Here is a 22,855-nt window from a genome sequence, read left to right on the forward strand (position 1 = left end):
ATACGAGTTAAAGTGACAATAGTTGTCATTGATGTATGTTCCATTTATTCTGAGAATTATCGCCTATTTTCTATCACAAATAAATACGATTTTGTATATGGCTTGTAACAGGTGTCTTCTGAAGAGATATCAGATAAAAAAAAACAAGTGTATGTTTCATTTGAAGCAAAAAGATAACCTCCGGTAATGTTTTCAGAGCATTGATTTAAAGTAACACGATATGGAAATGTTCCAGTCGTTGTGAGCGAGTGTTGTTGGGATTACTCCTCAAAAATGAATCCTTATTCAGATATAAGGAGAAGTGAAAAGTTGAATAGGACGAAAAGTAATGAACCACACAGACATTTCAAAGAATAGTTTGCATAAATAATGTTTTTCAACTTAATTTCTCTGCGTGAATCATTAGATCCCAGCCCTAACTTGTTGCTTCATTTGCGCCTCGAAACCGTATGCACTTGGTCTTTATTAAAATGCAAAGATTATCGAAAAGAAAAAACGAATTCGATTTCCAATTCTCTAATTAGAATCGACAATTCTGTTAGCAGTACAAGTAAAATCTTAATATATCTAACCCGGTGCGTCATCGCATGTATCTCCAGTAAACCCCGCTGTGCATGTACATGTACCGTTGGCCGCACAGGTACCATTGTTCATACAGTCGCCGTCTGCAGTACAGTCTAATGAATTAGAGAAATTTCCCTTACTTCAATTACAAATCTTACATTCATCGTTATCGACCGAACCGCTTCAAAATCTTCGAATTCAAGAAAGGGGTAATTAGAATTGTAAACCTAGAAAGTTTGTAGACTTTTTCAACTTCTTAATGAAAACTCAAAAGGGGCGGGGGGGGATTGGCGGAACGTGAGTTCATTACAATGACGATCGTTACATTTATAGTGAAACATCCTACTTTGTTACTCTTTAGCTTGTAAATGGACTGCAATAAAGTTATACATTTTATTATTATAATTATGTGCATTGTATGTATACATTGATATCACTAGTTGGCTACGTAGTTGTTCTTTAATACACCTCAGACTTTTTTTGTTTGTATCTTTGTGTCATTATCTATGTATAATGTATAAAAATTGTATTTACAAGTTCTGCATTGCTATTTATGCTCTTATGTTTGTTTATACTCTCATACCCCGAGAGGGATTAAAGAATCAATAAAATACCACAATTGTACAATTCTAAAATTAAGAGGTCATTGATGTATTTTCTTTCATTCTAATGATTATCGCATATTTTCTATCACAAATAAATACGAGTTAAAGTGACAATAGATGTCATTGATGTATGTTCCTTTATTCTGAGGATTATCGCCTATTTTCTATCACAAATAAATACGATTTTATATATGGCTAGTAACAGGTGTCTTCTGAAGAGATATCAGATAAAAAACAAGTGTATGTTTCATTTGAAGCAAAAAGATAACTTCTGGTAATGTTTTCAGAACATTAATTTAAAGTAAGACGATGTGGATATCATTCATTTCATTTGTTCATTTATTTTCATCTTCATATAAAAACAATAGATCATTAGAATAATATACATTATATAAAAATTACATGCAATCTTACAAGTTAACAGTATCAAAAGACACCACAATTTGCTAGACGAAAAATAGAAAAGGGGAACTAGAATAAAGCCAAAGGGCCCTGTAAAAAAAGATCCGTAAAAGGATAAATTATCATTTGGTTTTTTCAACTTATTCTGTTACTTAAAGACTTGTAAACAAATTAAAAACAAACAGTGATTTAAAAAAAAAAAAAAAAAGCCAGAGGAACAGCAAAGTCTAAAATATGGGTATGTTTTATGTCAGTATTTGGACAAATAATCACAGTCGTTGTGAGCGAGTGTTGTTGGGATTACTCCTGAAAATGAATCCTTATTCAGATATAACGAGGAGTGGAAAGATGAATAGGACGAAAAGTAATGAACCACACAGACATTTCAAAGAATAGTTTGCATTAATAATGTTTTCCAACTTAATTTCTCTGCGTGAATTATGAGATCCCAGCCCTACGCTGTTGCTTCATTTGCGCCTTGTAACCATATGCACTTGGTCTTTATTAAAATGCAAAGAGTATTGAGAAGAAAAAGCATATTCCATTTTCAATTCTCGAATTAGAATCGAAATTTTTGTTAACAGTACCAGTAAAATCTTGATATATTACCCTGTGCGTCATCGCATGTAGCTCCAGTAAACCCCGCTGTGCATGTACATGTACCGTCGGTCGCACAGGTACCACCGTTCATACAGTCGCCGTCTGCAGTACAGTCTAATGAAGGAGAGAAATTACCCTTACTTTAATAACAAATCTTACATTCATCGTTATCGACCGAACCGCTTCAAAATCTTCAAATTTAAGAATGGGGTAATTAGAATTGTAAATCTAGAAAGTGTGTAGACTTTTTCAACTTCTTAATGAACACTCGAAAGGGGGGGGGGATTGGTGGAACGTATGACTTTACAATGACGATGGTGACATTTATAGTGAAACATCCTACTTTGTTACTCTTTAGCTTGAAAATAGACTGCAATAAAGTTATACATTTTTTTATTATTACTATGTGCATTGTACGTATACATTGTGATCATCAGTTGGCTACTTCGTTTAAGTTTGTTCTTTAATACACCACAGACCTATTTTGTTTGTATCCTTGTGTCATTATCTATGTATAATGTATAATAATTGTATTCACGAGTTCTGCATTGCTATTTATTCTTTTACGTTTATTCATACTCTCATACCCCGAGAGGGGTTAAAAGAATCAATAAAATACCACGATTGTACAATTCTAAAATTAAGAGGTCATTGATGTATGTTCTTTCATTCTGATGGTTATCGCATATTTTCTATCACAAATAAAAACGATTTTATATATGGCTAGTAACAGATGTCTTCTAAAGAGATATCAGATAAAAAAAAAAAACAAGTGTATGTTTTATTTGAAGCAAAAAGATAACTTCTGGTAATGTTTTCAGAACATTAATTTAAAGTAAGACGATGTGGATATCATTCATTTCATTTGTTCATTTATTTTCATCTTCATATAAAAACAATAGATTATTAGTATAATATACATTATATAAAAATTACATGCAATCTTACAAGTTAACAGAAGACACTTTCAAAAAGAAACTTAAAACCCAACTCTTTCCATCTTGAATCTATAATGTACATTTTGAGTAGCTAAAAAAAAATTCGTTCATAATATCTTAATTACTATTCCTTGTTTAATTGTTATGATTTGTATGTTTCTTTTCTGTTGTATAGCGCTCTGATCAGTTTGTCTGTAGTAGCGCTCAACAAGAATCAATTATTATTATTATTATTAGAAACCATCCTTTGATAATAACCTTCGCAGAAATAATGACGGTGTTGAAGCAAAATTAGGCATATGGGCTCAAATTAAAATGCGCGGGAATTTTCGAAACTTTTTTAAATTGACATTTCCACTCGACCATGACACATTTCCCCATTCAGGCTCTTTATGGAGGCTTTTCTGACATAACATGAAGTCATGTATGCAGACTGGATAGGAAGTCTTGTAGTTCAGTCATTGATGATATTTTAAAGGGACTCGGTAACATTCTTCAGATGAAACAAAATGGTGCTAGTGTGGTGACGTCAATACAGTGCCTTAAAATAGCTTCACACGTAGCAGTCCACTATGTCGACGTGCAAATCTAAAAGTCTCTAATGCAGAGACACCATCACAAAAGCCTTGACTGGCGAAGTCATACAAAACACACACGTCTCAGTCATTAAAGAAATAACCCAGACCCAATAAGACATAAGTTACACAGAACGACAGCAACACACAGAGCAAAACCTCCGTCGTACAAAACGTCACAACAAGATAGGTTGGACTTATGAAATCAAACAATAACAAAACAAAACAAAACAAAACAAAACGCACACTTTGTAAATAGTTCTTGTTGTGTATCATAATGTAATTGATAAGACGAAAAGATGAGATCAGAGTGATATGTTGTGATTTGATAATTATGCTCAATATTGTTTGGTAATCTGTATATTGGAAAATCGCTTCGACTGATATTTTGCTCAGTGGGGAGGAAGGACGGGGGCGGAGGGAGGGGGGGTAGTGACAACTTATTATTACATTTTTATTTGTTCCCGCATATGGGAAAATCGCGTCGACCAATATTTCGCTTGGTTGGTTGGGGGAGGGGTTAAAGGAGCATTTATTATTTTTCATGCAGCACAACCCCTCCCCAACCCTTGAGCAAAAAAAAAAATTAAAAAAGTGAGGTGGGTTTAACCCCCCTCCCCCCCCCCCCCCAACTATGTGTCCGCGACTAATGTAGAGCCCCAGACTCAGTGTTATTGGAGACTTACAGTTTTCGACATTCTTCTATTGATTGACACTGTAGCTTGATTCACACTTTTGTTATTTTGGAAGATAGAATGATTCTTAGAGCAAAGTTTGTTCGTCAGTTCCTCGCTTTGAATCAACTAATAAAGGTCAATGAACTAAAATTATCATTGTGACTTTTCATTGGTGATCGAATGGAGATGCGAAGCCTGAGTTGAAAGGTAGGAGGTTTGAAGAAATCTTACCTCCGCCACAGGTTAAATTAGCTGGACAGGTGCACGTACCCGACTCACAAGTCTTTCCGTTCTCGCAACCCGCGTCAACGGTACAGGTGACTGTAAAGAACCAATGACAATTGTGAACAAGTATGAGATGGTCTGTATTTAAGTTCTTTTATTGACAATAAAAACGACTAAAAAGAACCTGAATACGATGATGATGGTGATAATCCTAAAGATAACTGTATTGATAACGACTGTGATGATGATGAATTACGACGACTTCAATGTCATTATACTAATTTTATACTATTCAGTTCTTAGTTTCAAACCGAGTCGCTATCCCGTTTTTATTCTAGATATGAACATAACTTCAGGACAAAGTAAAAAGGGTCTACTGTCGTCATTGACATTCATTAAGCAGTTTCGGACTATTTGAGGCGATAAGTGTACCAAGTTTCAAAGGGATAGACCTTGACGTTTTTACACGTATAACCTTTTGTGTGTAAATAAATTACTAAAGGTCCAAAACATTCAAAAGCATGCGGAAACAATCCTTTGATAATTAACTTTGCAGAAAACAAAACAAAACAAAACACACAATTTGTAAATAGTTCTTGTTGTGTATCATAATGTAATTGATAAGACGAAAAGATGAGATCAGAGTAATATGTTGTGATTTGATAATTATGCTCAATATTGTTTGGTAATCTGTATATTGGAAAATCGCTTCGACTGATATTTTGCTCAGTGGGGAGGAAGGACGGGGGCGGAGGAGAGGGGGGGGGGGGTAGTGACAACTTATTATTACATTTTTGTTTGTTCCCGCATATGGGAAAATCGCGTCGACCAATATTTCGCTTGGTTGGGGGGGGGAGGGGTTAAAGGAGCTTTAATTCTTTTGTTTATGCAGCACAACCCCTCCCCAACCCTTGAGCAAAAAATAAATAAAAAGTGAGGTGGGTTTAACCCCCCCCCCCCCCCCCCAACCATGTGTTCGCGACTAATGTAGAGCCCCAGACTCAGTGTTATTGGAGACTTACAGTTTTCGACATTCTTTTATTGATTGACCCTGTAGCTTGATTCACACTTTTGTTATTTTGGAAGATAGAATGATTCTTAGAGCAAAGTTTGTTCGTCAGTTCCTCGCTTTGAATCAACTAATAAAGGTCAATGCACTAAAATTAACATTGTGACTTTTCATCGGGGATCGAATGGAAATGCGAAGCCTGAGGTGAAGGTAGGAGGTTTAAAGATATCTTACCTCCGTCACAGGTTGAACCAGCTGGACAGGTGCATGTACCCGACTCACAAGTCTCTTCGTATCGGCAACCCGCGTTATCGGTACAGTTGACTGTAAAGAACCAATGGCAATTGTCAACAAGTATGAGATGGTCTGTATTTAAGTTCTTTTAATGACAATACAAACGACTGAAAAGAACCTGAACACGATGATGATGGTGATAATCATAAAGATTACTGTATTGATAACGACTGTGATGATGATAAATTACGACGACTACAATGTCATTATACCAATTTTATACTATTCAGTTCTAAGTTTCAAACCGAGTCGCTGTCCCGTTTTTGTTTTAGATATGAACATAACTTCAGGACAAAGTAAAAACGGTCTACTATCGTCATTGACATTCATTGAGCAGTTTCGGACTATTTGAGGCGATAAGTGTACCAAGTTTCAAAGGGATAGACCTTAACGTTTTTACATGTATAACCTATTGTGTGTAATTAAATTACTAAAGGTCCAAAACATTCAAAAGCATGCGGAAACAATCCTTTGATAATTAACTTTGCAGAAAACAAAACAAAAAAAAACACACAATTTGTAAATAGTTCTTGTTGTGTATCATAATGTAATTGATATAAGACGAAAAGATGAGATCAGAGTAATATGTTGTGATTTGATAATTATGCTCAATATTGTTTGGTAATCTGTATATTGGAAAATCGCTTCGACTGATATTTTGCTCAGTGGGGAGGAAGGACGGGGGCGGAGGAGAGGGGGGGGGGTAGTGACAACTTATTATTACATTTTTTATTTGTTCCCGCATATGGGAAAATCGCGTCGACCAATATTTCGCTTGGTTGGTTGGGGGAGGGGTTAAAGGAGCATTTATTTTTTTTCATGCAGCACAACCCTCCCCAACCCTTGAGCAAAAAAATTAAAAGTGAGTGGGTGGGTTTAACCCCCCCCCCCCCCCAACCATGTGTTCGCGACTGATGTAGAGCCCTAGACTCGGTGTTATTGGAGACTTACAGTTTTCGACATTCTTTTATTGATTGACACTGTAGCTTGATTCACACTTTTGTTATTTTGGAAGATAGAATGATTCTTAGAGCAAAGTTCGTCAGTTCCTCGCTTTGAATCAACTAATAAAGGTCAATGCACTAAAATTAACATTGTGACTTTTCATCGGGGATCGAATGGAAATGCGAAGCCTGAGTTGAAAGGTAGGAGGTTTAAAGAAATCTTACCTCCGTCACAGGTTAAATTAGCTGGACAGGTGCATGTACCCGACTCACAAGTCTTTCCGTTCTCGCAACCCGCGTCAACGGTACAGGTGACTGTAAAGAACCAATGACAATTGTGAACAAGTATGATGAGATGGTCTGTATTTAAGTTCTTTTAATGACAATACAAACGACTGAAAAGAACCTGAACACGATGATGATGGTGATAATCATAAAGATTACTGTATTGATAACGACTGTGATGATGATAAATTACGACGACTACAATGTCATTATACCAATTTTATACTATTCAGTTCTAAGTTTCAAACCGAGTCGCTGTCCCGTTTTTGTTTTAGATATGAACATAACTTCAGGACAAAGTAAAAACGGTCTACTATCGTCATTGACATTCATTGAGCAGTTTCGGACTATTTGAGGCGATAAGTGTACCAAGTTTCAAAGGGATAGACCTTAACGTTTTTACATGTATAACCTATTGTGTGTAATTAAATTACTAAAGGTCCAAAACATTCAAAAGCATGCGGAAACAATCCTTTGATAATTAACTTTGCAGAAAACAAAACAAAACAAAACACACAATTTGTAAATAGTTCTTGTTGTGTATCATAATGTAATTGATATAAGACGAAAAGATGAGATCAGAGTAATATGTTGTGATTTGATAATTATGCTCAATATTGTTTGGTAATCTGTATATTGGAAAATCGCTTCGACTGATATTTTGCTCAGTGGGGAGGAAGGACGGGGGCGGAGGAGAGGGGGGGGGGGGTAGTGACAACTTATTATTACATTTTTTATTTGTTCCCGCATATGGGAAAATCGCGTCGACCAATATTTCGCTTGGTTGGTTGGGGGAGGGGTTAAAGGAGCATTTATTTTTTTTCATGCAGCACAACCCCTCCCCAACCCTTGAGCAAAAAAAAAATTAAAAAGGTGAGGTGGGTTTAACCCCCCCCCCCCCCAACCATGTGTTCGCGACTGATGTAGAGCCCTAGACTCGGTGTTATTGGAGACTTACAGTTTTCGACATTCTTTTATTGATTGACACTGTAGCTTGATTCACACTTTTGTTATTTTGGAAGATAGAATGATTCTTAGAGCAAAGTTCGTCAGTTCCTCGCTTTGAATCAACTAATAAAGGTCAATGCACTAAAATTAACATTGTGACTTTTCATCGGGGATCGAATGGAAATGCGAAGCCTGAGTTGAAAGGTAGGAGGTTTAAAGAAATCTTACCTCCGTCACAGGTTAAATTAGCTGGACAGGTGCATGTACCCGACTCACAAGTCTTTCCGTTCTCGCAACCCGCGTCAACGGTACAGGTGACTGTAAAGAACCAATGACAATTGTGAACAAGTATGATGAGATGGTCTGTATTTAAGTTCTTTTAATGACAATACAAACGACTGAAAAGAACCTGAACACGATGATGATGGTGATAATCATAAAGATTACTGTATTGATAACGACTGTGATGATGATAAATTACGACGACTACAATGTCATTATACCAATTTTATACTATTCAGTTCTAAGTTTCAAACCGAGTCGCTGTCCCGTTTTTGTTTTAGATATGAACATAACTTCAGGACAAAGTAAAAACGGTCTACTATCGTCATTGACATTCATTAAGCAGTTTCGGACTATTTGAGGCGATAAGTGTACCAAGTTTCAAAGGGATAGACCTTGACGTTTTTACATGTATAACCTTTTGTGTGTAATTAAATTACTAAAGGTCCAAAACATTCAAAAGCATGCGGAAACAATCCTTTGATAATTAACTTTGCAGAAAACAAAACAAAACAAAACACACAATTTGTAAATAGTTCTTGTTGTATATCATAATGTAATTGATAAGACGAAAAGATGAGATCAGAGTAATAAGTTGTGATTTGATAATTATGCTCAATATTGTTTGGTAATCTGTATATTGGAAAATCGCTTCGACTGATATTTTGCTCAGTGGGGAGGAAGGACGGGGGCGGAGGAGAGGGGGGGGGGGGGGTAGTGACAACTTATTATTACATTTTTATTTCTTCCCGCATATCGGAAAATCGCGTCGACCAATATTTCGCTTGGTTGGGGGGGGGGGGGGGGGTTAAAGGAGCTTTAATTCTTTTGTTTATGCAGCACAACCCCTCCCCAACCCTTGAGCAAAAAAAAAATAAAAAGTGAGGTGGGTTTAACCCCCCCCCCCCCCCCCCCCCCCAACCATGTGTTCGCGACTGATGTAGAGCCCCAGACTCGGTGTTATTGGAGACTTACAGTTTTCGACATTCTTTTATTGATTGACACTGTAGCTTGATTCACACTTTTGTTATTTAGGAAGATAGAATGATTCTTAGAGCAAAGTTTGTTCGTCAGTTCCTCGCTTTGAATCAACTAATAAAGGTCAATGCACTAAAATTAACATTGTGACTTTTCATCGGGGATCGAATGGAAATGCGAAGCCTGAGTTGAAAGGTAGGAGGTTTAAAGAAATCTTACCTCCGTCACAGGTTAAATTAGCTGGACAGGTGCATGTACCCGACTCACAAGTCTCTTCGTATCGGCAACCCGCGTTATCGGTACAGTTGACTGTAAAGAACCAATGGCAATTGTGAACAAGTATGAGATGGTCTGTATTTAAGTTCTTTTCTTGACAATAAAAACGACTAAAAGGAACCTGAATACGATGATGATGGTGATAATCCTAAAGATAACTGTATTGATAACGACTGTGATGATGATGAATTACGACGACTTCAATGTCATTATACTAATTTTATACTATTCAGTTCTTAGTTTCAAACCGAGTCGCTATCCCGTTTTTATTCTAGATATGAACATAACTTCAGGACAAAGTAAAAAGGGTCTACTGTCGTCATTGACATTCATTAAGCAGTTTCGGACTATTTGAGGCGATAAGTGTACCAAGTTTCAAAGGGATAGACCTTGACGTTTTTACACGTATAACCTTTTGTGTGTAAATGAATTACTAAAGGTCCAAAACATTCAAAAGCATGCGGAAACAATCCTTTGATAATTAACTTTGCAGAAAACAAAACAAAACAAAACACACAATTTGTAAATAGTTCTTGTTGTGTATCATAATGTAATTGATAAGACGAAAAGATGAGATCAGAGTAATATGTTGTGATTTGATAATTATGCTCAATATTGTTTGGTAATCTGTATATTGGAAAATCGCTTCGACTGATATTTTGCTCAGTGGGGAGGAAGGACGGGGGCGGAGGAGAGGGGGGGGGGGGGGTAGTGACAACTTATTATTACATTTTTATTTGTTCCCGCATATGGGAAAATCGCGTCGACCAATATTTCGCTTGGTTGGTTGGGGGAGGGGTTAAAGGAGCATTTATTATTTTTCATGCAGCACAACCCCTCCCCAACCCTTGAGCAAAAAAAAAATTAAAAAAGTGAGGTGGGTTTAACCCCCCTCCCCCCCCCCCCCCCCCCCCCCCCCCCCCCAACTATGTGTCCGCGACTAATGTAGAGCCCCAGACTCAGTGTTATTGGAGACTTACAGTTTTCGACATTCTTCTATTGATTGACACTGTAGCTTGATTCACACTTTTGTTATTTTGGAAGATAGAATGATTCTTAGAGCAAAGTTTGTTCGTCAGTTCCTCGCTTTGAATCAACTAATAAAGGTCAATGAACTAAAATTATCATTGTGACTTTTCATTGGTGATCGAATGGAGATGCGAAGCCTGAGTTGAAAGGTAGGAGGTTTGAAGAAATCTTACCTCCGCCACAGGTTAAATTAGCTGGACAGGTGCACGTACCCGACTCACAAGTCTTTCCGTTCTCGCAACCCGCGTCAACGGTACAGGTGACTGTAAAGAACCAATGACAATTGTGAACAAGTATGAGATGGTCTGTATTTAAGTTCTTTTATTGACAATAAAAACGACTAAAAAGAACCTGAATACGATGATGATGGTGATAATCCTAAAGATAACTGTATTGATAACGACTGTGATGATGATGAATTACGACGACTTCAATGTCATTATACTAATTTTATACTATTCAGTTCTTAGTTTCAAACCGAGTCGCTATCCCGTTTTTATTCTAGATATGAACATAACTTCAGGACAAAGTAAAAAGGGTCTACTGTCGTCATTGACATTCATTAAGCAGTTTCGGACTATTTGAGGCGATAAGTGTACCAAGTTTCAAAGGGATAGACCTTGACGTTTTTACACGTATAACCTTTTGTGTGTAAATAAATTACTAAAGGTCCAAAACATTCAAAAGCATGCGGAAACAATCCTTTGATAATTAACTTTGCAGAAAACAAAACAAAACAAAACACACAATTTGTAAATAGTTCTTGTTGTGTATCATAATGTAATTGATAAGACGAAAAGATGAGATCAGAGTAATATGTTGTGATTTGATAATTATGCTCAATATTGTTTGGTAATCTGTATATTGGAAAATCGCTTCGACTGATATTTTGCTCAGTGGGGAGGAAGGACGGGGCGAGGGAGAGGGGGGGGGGGGGTAGTGACAACTTATTATTACATTTTTTGTTTGTTCCCGCATATGGGAAAATCGCGTCGACCAATATTTCGCTTGGTTGGGGGGGGAGGGGTTAAAGGAGCTTTAATTCTTTTGTTTATGCAGCACAACCCTCCCCCACCCTTGAGCAAAAAATAAATAAAAAGGTGAGGTGGGTTTAACCCCCCCCCCCCCCCAACCATGTGTTCGCGACTAATGTAGAGCCCCAGACTCAGTGTTATTGGAGACTTACAGTTTTCGACATTCTTTTATTGATTGACCCTGTAGCTTGATTCACACTTTTGTTATTTTGGAAGATAGAATGATTCTTAGAGCAAAGTTTGTTCGTCAGTTCCTCGCTTTGAATCAACTAATAAAGGTCAATGCACTAAAATTAACATTGTGACTTTTCATCGGGGATCGAATGGAAATGCGAAGCCTGAGGTGAAAGGTAGGAGGTTTAAAGATATCTTACCTCCGTCACAGGTTGAACCAGCTGGACAGGTGCATGTACCCGACTCACAAGTCTCTTCGTATCGGCAACCCGCGTTATCGGTACAGTTGACTGTAAAGAACCAATGGCAATTGTCAACAAGTATGAGATGGTCTGTATTTAAGTTCTTTTAATGACAATACAAACGACTGAAAAGAACCTGAACACGATGATGATGGTGATAATCATAAAGATTACTGTATTGATAACGACTGTGATGATGATAAATTACGACGACTACAATGTCATTATACCAATTTTATACTATTCAGTTCTAAGTTTCAAACCGAGTCGCTGTCCCGTTTTTGTTTTAGATATGAACATAACTTCAGGACAAAGTAAAAACGGTCTACTATCGTCATTGACATTCATTGAGCAGTTTCGGACTATTTGAGGCGATAAGTGTACCAAGTTTCAAAGGGATAGACCTTAACGTTTTTACATGTATAACCTATTGTGTGTAATTAAATTACTAAAGGTCCAAAACATTCAAAAGCATGCGGAAACAATCCTTTGATAATTAACTTTGCAGAAAACAAAACAAAACAAAACACACAATTTGTAAATAGTTCTTGTTGTGTATCATAATGTAATTGATATAAGACGAAAAGATGAGATCAGAGTAATATGTTGTGATTTGATAATTATGCTCAATATTGTTTGGTAATCTGTATATTGGAAAATCGCTTCGACTGATATTTTGCTCAGTGGGGAGGAAGGACGGGGGCGGAGGAGAGGGGGGGGGGGGGGGTAGTGACAACTTATTATTACATTTTTATTTGTTCCCGCATATGGGAAAATCGCGTCGACCAATATTTCGCTTGGTTGGTTGGGGGAGGGGTTAAAGGAGCATTTTTTTTTTTTCATGCAGCACAACCCCTCCCCAACCCTTGAGCAAAAAAAAATTAAAAAGGTGAGGTGGGTTTAAACCCCCCCCCCCCCCCCCCCAACCATGTGTTCGCGACTGATGTAGAGCCCTAGACTCGGTGTTATTGGAGACTTACAGTTTTCGACATTCTTTTATTGATTGACACTGTAGCTTGATTCACACTTTTGTTATTTTGGAAGATAGAATGATTCTTAGAGCAAAGTTCGTCAGTCCTCCTCGCTTTGAATCAACTAATAAAGGTCAATGCACTAAAATTAACATTGTGACTTTTCATCGGGGATCGAATGGAAATGCGAAGCCTGAGTTGAAAGGTAGGAGGTTTAAAGAAATCTTACCTCCGTCACAGGTTGAACCAGCTGGACAGGTGCATGTACCCGACTCACAAGTCTCTTCGTATCGGCAACCCGCGTTATCGGTACAGTTGACTGTAAAGAACCAATGGCAATTGTCAACAAGTATGAGATGGTCTGTATTTAAGTTCTTTTAATGACAATACAAACGACTGAAAAGAACCTGAACACGATGATGATGGTGATAATCATAAAGATTACTGTATTGATAACGACTGTGATGATGATAAATTACGACGACTACAATGTCATTATACCAATTTTATACTATTCAGTTCTAAGTTTCAAACCGAGTCGCTGTCCCGTTTTTGTTTTAGATATGAACATAACTTCAGGACAAAGTAAAAACGGTCTACTATCGTCATTGACATTCATTGAGCAGTTTCGGACTATTTGAGGCGATAAGTGTACCAAGTTTCAAAGGGATTGACCTTGACGTTTTTACATGTATAACCTTTTGTGTGTAATTAAATTACTAAAGGTCCAAAACATTCAAAAGCATGCGAAAACAATCCTTTGATAATTAACTTTGCAGAAAACAAAACAAAACAAAACACACAATTTGTAAATAGTTCTTGTTGTATATCATAATGTAATTGATAAGACGAAAAGATGAGATCAGAGTAATATGTTGTGATTTGATAATTATGCTCAATATTGTTTGGTAATCTGTATATTGGAAAATCGCTTCGACTGATATTTTGCTCAGTGGGGAGGAAGGACGGGGGCGGAGGAGAGGGGGGGGGGGTAGTGACAACTTATTATTACATTTTTTATTTGTTCCCGCATATGGGAAAATCGCGTCGACCAATATTTCGCTTGGTTGGTTGGGGGAGGGGTTAAAGGAGCATTTATTTTTTTTCATGCAGCACAACCCCTCCCCAACCCTTGAGCAAAAAAAAAATTAAAAGGTGAGGTGGGTTTAACCCCCCCCCCCCCCCACCCATGTGTTCGCGACTGATGTAGAGCCCCAGACTCGGTGTTATTGGAGACTTACAGTTTTCGACATTCTTTTATTGATTGACACTGTAGCTTGATTCACACTTTTGTTATTTTGGAAGATAGAATGATTCTTAGAGCAAAGTTCGTCAGTTCCTCGCTTTGAATCAACTAATAAAGGTCAATGCACTAAAATTAACATTGTGACTTTTCATCGGGGATCGAATGGAAATGCGAAGCCTGAGTTGAAAGGTAGGAGGTTTAAAGAAATCTTACCTCCGTCACAGGTTAAATTAGCTGGACAGGTGCATGTACCCGACTCACAAGTCTTTCCGTTCTCGCAACCCGCGTCAACGGTACAGGTGACTGTAAAGAACCAATGACAATTGTGAACAAGTATGATGAGATGGTCTGTATTTAAGTTCTTTTAATGACAATACAAACGACTGAAAAGAACCTGAACACGATGATGATGGTGATAATCATAAAGATTACTGTATTGATAACGACTGTGATGATGATAAATTACGACGACTACAATGTCATTATACCAATTTTATACTATTCAGTTCTAAGTTTCAAACCGAGTCGCTGTCCCGTTTTTGTTTTAGATATGAACATAACTTCAGGACAAAGTAAAAACGGTCTACTATCGTCATTGACATTCATTAAGCAGTTTCGGACTATTTGAGGCGATAAGTGTACCAAGTTTCAAAGGGATAGACCTTGACGTTTTTACATGTATAACCTTTTGTGTGTAATTAAATTACTAAAGGTCCAAAACATTCAAAAGCATGCGGAAACAATCCTTTGATAATTAACTTTGCAGAAAACAAAACAAAACAAAACACACAATTTGTAAATAGTTCTTGTTGTATATCATAATGTAATTGATAAGACGAAAAGATGAGATCAGAGTAATAAGTTGTGATTTGATAATTATGCTCAATATTGTTTGGTAATCTGTATATTGGAAAATCGCTTCGACTGATATTTTGCTCAGTGGGGAGGAAGGACGGGGGCGGAGGAGAGGGGGGGGGGGGGGTAGTGACAACTTATTATTACATTTTTATTTCTTCCCGCATATGGGAAAATCGCGTCGACCAATATTTCGCTTGGTTGGGGGGGGGAGGGGTTAAAGGAGCTTTAATTCTTTTGTTTATGCAGCACAACCCCTCCCCAACCCTTGAGCAAAAAATAAATAAAAAGGTGAGGTGGGTTTAACCCCCCCCCCCCCCCCCAACCATGTGTTCGCGACTAATGTAGAGCCCCAGACTCAGTGTTATTGGAGACTTACAGTTTTCGACATTCTTTTATTGATTGACCCTGTAGCTTGATTCACACTTTTGTTATTTTGGAAGATAGAATGATTCTTAGAGCAAAGTTTGTTCGTCAGTTCCTCGCTTTGAATCAACTAATAAAGGTCAATGCACTAAAATTAACATTGTGACTTTTCATCGGGGATCGAATGGAAATGCGAAGCCTGAGGTGAAAGGTAGGAGGTTTAAAGATATCTTACCTCCGTCACAGGTTGAACCAGCTGGACAGGTGCATGTACCCGACTCACAAGTCTCTTCGTATCGGCAACCCGCGTTATCGGTACAGTTGACTGTAAAGAACCAATGGCAATTGTGAACAAGTATGAGATGGTCTGTATTTAAGTTCTTTTATTTACAATAAAAACGACTAAAAAGAACCTGAACACGATGATGATTGTGATAATCTTAAAGATAACTGTATTGATAACGACTGTGATGATGATGAATTACGACGACTACAATGTCATTTTTACTAATTTTATACTATTCAGTTCTAAGTTTCAAACCGAGTCGCTGTCACGTTTTTTTTCTAGATATGAACATAACTTCAGGACAAAGTAAAAACGGTCTACTATCGTCATTGACATTCATTAAGCAGTTCCGGACTATTTGAGGCGATAAGTGTACCAAGTTTCAAAGGGATAGACCTTAACGTTTTTACATGTATAACCTATTGTGTGTAATTAAATTACTAAAGGTCCAAAACATTCAAAAGCATGCGGAAACAATCCTTTGATAATTAACTTTGCAGAAAACAAAACAAAACAAACACACAATTTGTAAATAGTTCTTGTTGTGTATCATAATGTAATTGATATAAGACGAAAAGATGAGATCAGAGTAATATGTTGTGATTTGATAATTATGCTCAATATTGTTTGGTAATCTGTATATTGGAAAATCGCTTCGACTGATATTTTGCTCAGTGGGGAGGAAGGACGGGGGCGGAGGGAGGGGGGGGGGGTAGTGATAACTTATTATTACATTTTTGTTTGTTCCCGCATATGGGAAAATCGCGTCGACCAATATTTCGCTTGGTTGGTTGGGGGAGGGGTTAAAGGAGCATTTATTATTTTTCATGCAGCACAACCCCTCCCCAACCCTTGAGCAAAAAAAAAAATTAAAAAAGTGAGGTGGGTTTAACCCCCCCCCCCCCCCCCCCCCAAACCATGTGTTCGCGACTGATGTAGAGCCCCAGACTCAGTGTTATTAGAGACTTACAGTTTTCGACATTCTTCTATTGATTGACATTGTAGCTTGATTCACACTTTTGTTATTTTGGAAGATAGAATGATTCTTAGGGCAAAGTTTGTTCGTCAGTTCCTCGCTTTGAATCAACTAATAAAGGTCAATGCACTAAAATTAACATTGTGACTTTTCATTGGTGATCGAATGGAGATGCGAAGCCTGAGTTGAAAGGTAGGAGGTTTGAAGAAATCTTACCTCCGCCACAGGTTAAATTAGCTGGACAGGTGCACGTACCCGACTCACAAGTCTTTCCGTTCTCGCAACCCGCGTCAACGGTACAGGTGACTGTAAAGAACCAATGACAATTGTGAACAAGTATGAGATGGTCTGTATTTAAGTTCTTTTATTGACAATAAAAACGACTAAAAAGAACCTGAACACGATGATGATGGTGATAATCTTAAATATAACTGTATTGATAACGACTGTGATGATGATGAATTACGACAACTACAATGTCATTATACCAATTTTATACTATTCAGTTCTTAGTTTCAAACCGAGTCGCTATCCCGTTTTTATTCTAGATATGAACATAACTTCAGGACAAAGTAAAAACGGTCTACTATCGTCATTGACATTCATTAAGCAGTTTCGGACTATTTGAGGCGATAAGTGTACCAAGTTTCAAAGGGATAGACCTTAACGTTTTTACATGTATAACCTATTGTGTGTAATTAAATTACTAAAGGTCCAAAACATTCAAAAGCATGCGGAAACAATCCTTTGATAATTAACTTTGCAGAAAACAAAACAAAACAAAACACACAATTTTGTAAATAGTTCTTGTTGTGTATCATAATGTAATTGATATAAGACGAAAAGATGAGATCAGAGTAATATGTTGTGATTTGATAATTATGCTCAATATTGTTTGGTAATCTGTATATTGGAAAATCGCTTCGACTGATATTTTGCTCAGTGGGGAGGAAGGACGGGGGCGGAGGGAGGGGGGGGGGGTAGTGACAACTTATTATTACATTTTTATTTGTTCCCGCATATGGGGAAAATCGCGTCGACCAATATTTCGCTGGTTGGGGGGGGGGGGGGGGGGAGTTGTTAAAGGAGCTTTAATTCTTTTGTTTATGCAGCACAACCCCTCCCCAACCCTTGAGCAAAAAAAAATAAAAAGTGAGGTGGGTTTAACCCCCCCCCCCCCCCCCCAACCATGTGTTTGCGACTGATGTAGAGCCCCAGACTCGGTGTTATTGGAGACTTACAGTTTTCGACATTCTTTTATTGATTGACACTGTAGCTTGATTCACACTTTTGTTATTTTGGAAGAAAGAATGATTCTTAGAGCAAAGTTTGTTTGTCAGTTCCTCGCTTTGAATCAACTAATAAAGGTCAATGAACTAAAATTAACATTGTGACTTTTCATCGGGGATCGAATGGAAATGCGAAGCCTGAGTTGAAAGGTAGGAGGTTTAAAGAAATCTTACCTCCGTCACAGGTTAAATTAGCTGGACAGGTGCATGTACCCGACTCACAAGTCTCTTCGTATCGGCAACCCGCGTTATCGGTACAGTTGACTGTAAAGAACCAATGGCAATTGTGAACAAGTATGAGATGGTCTGTATTTAAGTTCTTTTATTTACAATAAAAACGACTAAAAAGAACCTGAACACGATGATGATTGTGATAATCTTAAAGATAACTGTATTGATAACGACTGTGATGATGATGAATTACGACGACTACAATGTCATTTTTACTAATTTTATACTATTCAGTTCTAAGTTTCAAACCGAGTCGCTGTCACGTTTTTTTCTAGATATGAACATAACTTCAGGACAAAGTAAAAACGGTCTACTATCGTCATTGACATTCATTAAGCAGTTTCGGACTATTTGAGGCGATAAGTGTACCAAGTTTCAAAGGGATAGACCTTAACGTTTTTACATGTATAACCTATTGTGTGTAATTAAATTACTAAAGGTCCAAAACATTCAAAAGCATGCGGAAACAATCCTTTGATAATTAACTTTGCAGAAAACAAAACAAAACAAAACACACAATTTGTAAATAGTTCTTGTTGTGTATCATAATGTAATTGATATAAGACGAAAAGATGAGATCAGAGTAATATGTTGTGATTTGATAATTATGCTCAATATTGTTTGGTAATCTGTATATTGGAAAATCGCTTCGACTGATATTTTGCTCAGTGGGGAGGAAGGACGGGGGCGGAGGGAGGGGGGGGTAGTGACAACTTATTATTACATTTTTGTTTGTTCCCGCATATGGGAAAATCGCGTCGACCAATATTTCGCTTGGTTGGTTGGGGGAGGGGTTAAAGGAGCATTTATTATTTTTCATGCAGCACAACCCCTCCCCAACCCTTGAGCAAAAAAAATAATAAAAAAGTGAGGTGGGTTTAACCCCCCCCCCCCCCCCAACCATGTGTTCGCGACTGATGTAGAGCCCCAGACTCAGTGTTATTAGAGACTTACAGTTTTCGACATTCTTCTATTGATTGACATTGTAGCTTGATTCACACTTTTGTTATTTTGGAAGATAGAATGATTCTTAGGGCAAAGTTTGTTCGTCAGTTCCTCGCTTTGAATCAACTAATAAAGGTCAATGCACTAAAATTAACATTGTGACTTTTCATTGGTGATCGAATGGAGATGCGAAGCCTGAGTTGAAAGGTAGGAGGTTTGAAGAAATCTTACCTCCGCCACAGGTTAAATTAGCTGGACAGGTGCACGTACCCGACTCACAAGTCTCTTCGTATCGGCAACCCGCGTTATCGGTACAGTTGACTGTAAAGAACCAATGACAATTGTGAACAAGTATGAGATGGTCTGTATTTAAGTTCTTTTATTGACAATAAAAACGACTAAAAAGAACCTGAACACGATGATGATGGTGATAATCTTAAATATAACTGTATTGATAACGACTGTGATGATGATGAATTACGACAACTACAATGTCATTATACCAATTTTATACTATTCAGTTCTTAGTTTCAAACCGAGTCGCTATCCCGTTTTTATTCTAGATATGAACATAACTTCAGGACAAAGTAAAAACGGTCTACTATCGTCATTGACATTCATTAAGCAGTTTCGGACTATTTGAGGCGATAAGTGTACCAAGTTTCAAAGGGATAGACCTTGACGTTTTTACATGTATAACCTTTTGTGTGTAATTAAATTACTAAAGGTCCAAAACATTCAAAAGCATGCGGAAACAATCCTTTATTAATTAACTTTGCAGAAAACAAAACAAAACAAAACACACACATTTGTAAATAGTTCTTGTTGTGTATCATAATGTAATTGATATAAGACGAAAAGATGAGATCAGAGTAATATGTTGTGATTTGATAATTATGCTCAATATTGTTTGGTAATCTGTATATTGGAAATCGCTTCGACTGATATTTTGCTCAGTGGGGAGGAAGGACGGGGGCGGAGGAGAAGGGGGGGGGGGTAGTGACAACTTATTATTACATTTTGTTTGTTCCCGCATATGGGAAAATCGCGTCGACCAATATTTCGCTTGGTTGGTTGGGGGAGGGGTTAAAGGAGCATTTATTATTTTTCATGCAGCACAACCCCTCCCCAACCCTTGAGCAAAAAAAAAATTAAAAAGTGAGGTGGGTTTAACACAATTTGTAAATAGTTCTTGTTGTATATCATAATGTAATTGATAAGACGAAAAGATGAGATCAGAGTAATATGTTGTGATTTGATAATTATGCTCAATATTGTTTGGTAATCTGTATATTGGAAAATCGCCTCGACTGATATTTTGCTCAGTGGGGAGGAAGGACGGGGGCGGAGGAGAGGGGGGGGGGGGTAGTGACAACTTATTATTACATTTTTATTTGTTCCCGCATATGGGAGAATCGCGTCGACCAATATTTCGCTTTGTTGGGGGGGGAGGGGTTAAAGGAGCTTTAATTCTTTTGTTTATGCAGCACAACCCCTCCCCAACCCATGAGCAAAAAAATAAATAAAAAGTGAGGTGAGTTTAACCCCCCCCCCCCCAACCATGTGTTCGCGACTGATGTAGAGCCCCAGACTCAGTGTTATTGGAGACTTACAGTTTTCGACATTCTTTTATTGATTGACACTGTAGCTTGATTCACACTTTTGTTATTTTGGAAAATAGAATGATTCATAGAGCAAAGTTTGTTCGTCAGTTCCTCGCTTTGAATCAACTAATAAAGGTCAATGAACTAAAATTAACATTTTGACTTTTCATCGGGGATCGAATGGAATGGAAATGCGAAGCCTGAGTTGAAAGGTAGGAGGTTTGAAGAAATCTTACCTCCGTCACAGGTTAAATTAGCTGGACAGGTGCATGTACCCGACTCACAAGTCTCTTCGTATCGGCAGCCCGCGTTATCGGTACAGTTGACTGTAAAGAACCAATGGCAATTGTGAACAAGTATGAGATGGTCTGTATTTAAGTTCTTTTATTGACAATAAAAACGACTAAAAAGAACCTGAATACGATGATGATGGTGATAATCCTAAAGATAACTGTATTGATAACGACTGTGATGATGATGAATTACGACAACTACAATGTCATTTTTACTAATTTTATACTATTCAGTTCTAAGTTTCAAACCGAGTCGCTGTCCCGTTTTTTTCTAGATATGAACATAACTTCAGGACAAAGTAAAAGCGGTCTACCTTAGTCATTGACATTCACCGAGCAGTTTCGGACTATTTGAGGCGATAAGTGTACCAAGATTCAAAGGGATAGACCGTGCCGTTTTTACATGTATAACATTTTGTGTGTAATTGAATTACTTAAAGTCCAAAATATTCAAAAGCATTTGGAAAACATCCTTTAATAATTACCTTTACAGAAATAATGACGGTTTTGAAGCAAAATAAGGCGTATGATGGCTCTAAACAAGACGCGTGTGACCACTTATTTTTTATTTTTTTGTTTACCTCCGCAAATGGAAAAATCGCTCAGATATTTTCACTTTGTAAACAGTTCTTGTTGTGTATCATAATGTTATTGATAATAGGAAAAGATTACATCAGAGTAATAAGTTGTGATTTATAATTATGATCAATATTGTTTGTTATTCTTTACTAATTGTACATTAAAAACAATGAAATGCATATGTGACTTGAAATGATTTAAGCATCAACTTTATAGGGCCTGATATCTCAGTGCTTCTATTCAGCGTGGTGCATTGCTAGAATTTCAACGTCCTTGTTCTTTGATCCTGATATATCTTTTAGTTGTTTGATCTTTTTATGATCTATAAATTACATACCTAATGGTTAAGGATTGTCTTTGCGGGATATGCCAAAAGTCTGTTCAGGTAAATCAAAAAGGTCTATTATGCACACAGTGTAGAAAATTGGTGCATAAATCATGCGCTCATGTGTCTGACGCATCATATAATGATCCCTCTGAAGTATTCATAGCGTGGATCTGCACATTCTGGCCCGATTCACAAAGGAAGTTTGACGACAGACCGAGGTTTATGTACGTCATATGACGCGTTTTGACGCATTTTTTACAAACCTAGTTTGTAAAAACGCGTCGAAACGCGTCATATGACGCACGAAAACCAAGGTTTGTCGACAAACCTCCTTTGTGAATTTGGGCCGTTGTGTTTTGAAACAGTTACCCTTTTATCACAATCATCCATCATAATTGGAGAGAAGTAAACGACCGTAGAAACGGGATAGGCATTTTAATAAAAACAAGTAATCAGTCCTGTTGAATATACTCTAAATTATGTGATAAAGGTGTCAAATTTGTTCATTTGAACATCGTTAGCTTATTGAAGCATTTTGATGAAATTGGGTCTATATTATGCAATAATGATATTCACGTTTTAGCTCTAAATGAGACCGGCTTGATAATTCATTTGCAGATAGTGAAATAAGTATACCTCATTACAATGTAATTAGAAATGATAGAGACAGAATAGGTGGAGGAGTTGGCATATACATAAATGACAATGTTACATTTGAAAAGTTAATAGTGCCTAGTTCAGTAGATCAACTTGAAGTTATTTGCATTCTGATTCGTTTAAAGCATACTTACAAAGCCTTTTATTT

General features: G+C 37.3%; 1 protein-coding gene across 1 annotated transcript in view; it reads right to left on the reverse strand.

The window, feature by feature from the left end:
• Positions 1 to 22,855, reverse strand: part of LOC105437572 (platelet endothelial aggregation receptor 1-like) — a 69,895-nt gene that overhangs the window by 12,799 nt on the left and 34,241 nt on the right. The window contains exons 2-15 of the mRNA XM_030999211.1: positions 21,087 to 21,176; positions 19,478 to 19,567; positions 18,245 to 18,334; positions 16,998 to 17,087; positions 15,755 to 15,844; positions 14,512 to 14,601; positions 13,282 to 13,371; positions 12,040 to 12,129; positions 10,805 to 10,894; positions 9,546 to 9,635; positions 8,295 to 8,384; positions 7,059 to 7,148; positions 5,830 to 5,919; positions 4,593 to 4,682 (exon numbers count right to left, since the gene is read on the reverse strand). Coding sequence (XP_030855071.1) covers positions 4,593 to 4,682; positions 5,830 to 5,919; positions 7,059 to 7,148; positions 8,295 to 8,384; positions 9,546 to 9,635; positions 10,805 to 10,894; positions 12,040 to 12,129; positions 13,282 to 13,371; positions 14,512 to 14,601; positions 15,755 to 15,844; positions 16,998 to 17,087; positions 18,245 to 18,334; positions 19,478 to 19,567; positions 21,087 to 21,176 — 1,260 coding nt within the window. The remainder of the gene's footprint in view (positions 1 to 4,592; positions 4,683 to 5,829; positions 5,920 to 7,058; positions 7,149 to 8,294; positions 8,385 to 9,545; positions 9,636 to 10,804; positions 10,895 to 12,039; positions 12,130 to 13,281; positions 13,372 to 14,511; positions 14,602 to 15,754; positions 15,845 to 16,997; positions 17,088 to 18,244; positions 18,335 to 19,477; positions 19,568 to 21,086; positions 21,177 to 22,855) is intronic.

This window comes from Strongylocentrotus purpuratus, unplaced genomic scaffold (assembly GCF_000002235.5).
Source record: "Strongylocentrotus purpuratus isolate Spur 01 unplaced genomic scaffold, Spur_5.0 spur5_scaffold_5, whole genome shotgun sequence".
NCBI lineage: Eukaryota > Metazoa > Echinodermata > Echinoidea > Camarodonta > Strongylocentrotidae > Strongylocentrotus > Strongylocentrotus purpuratus.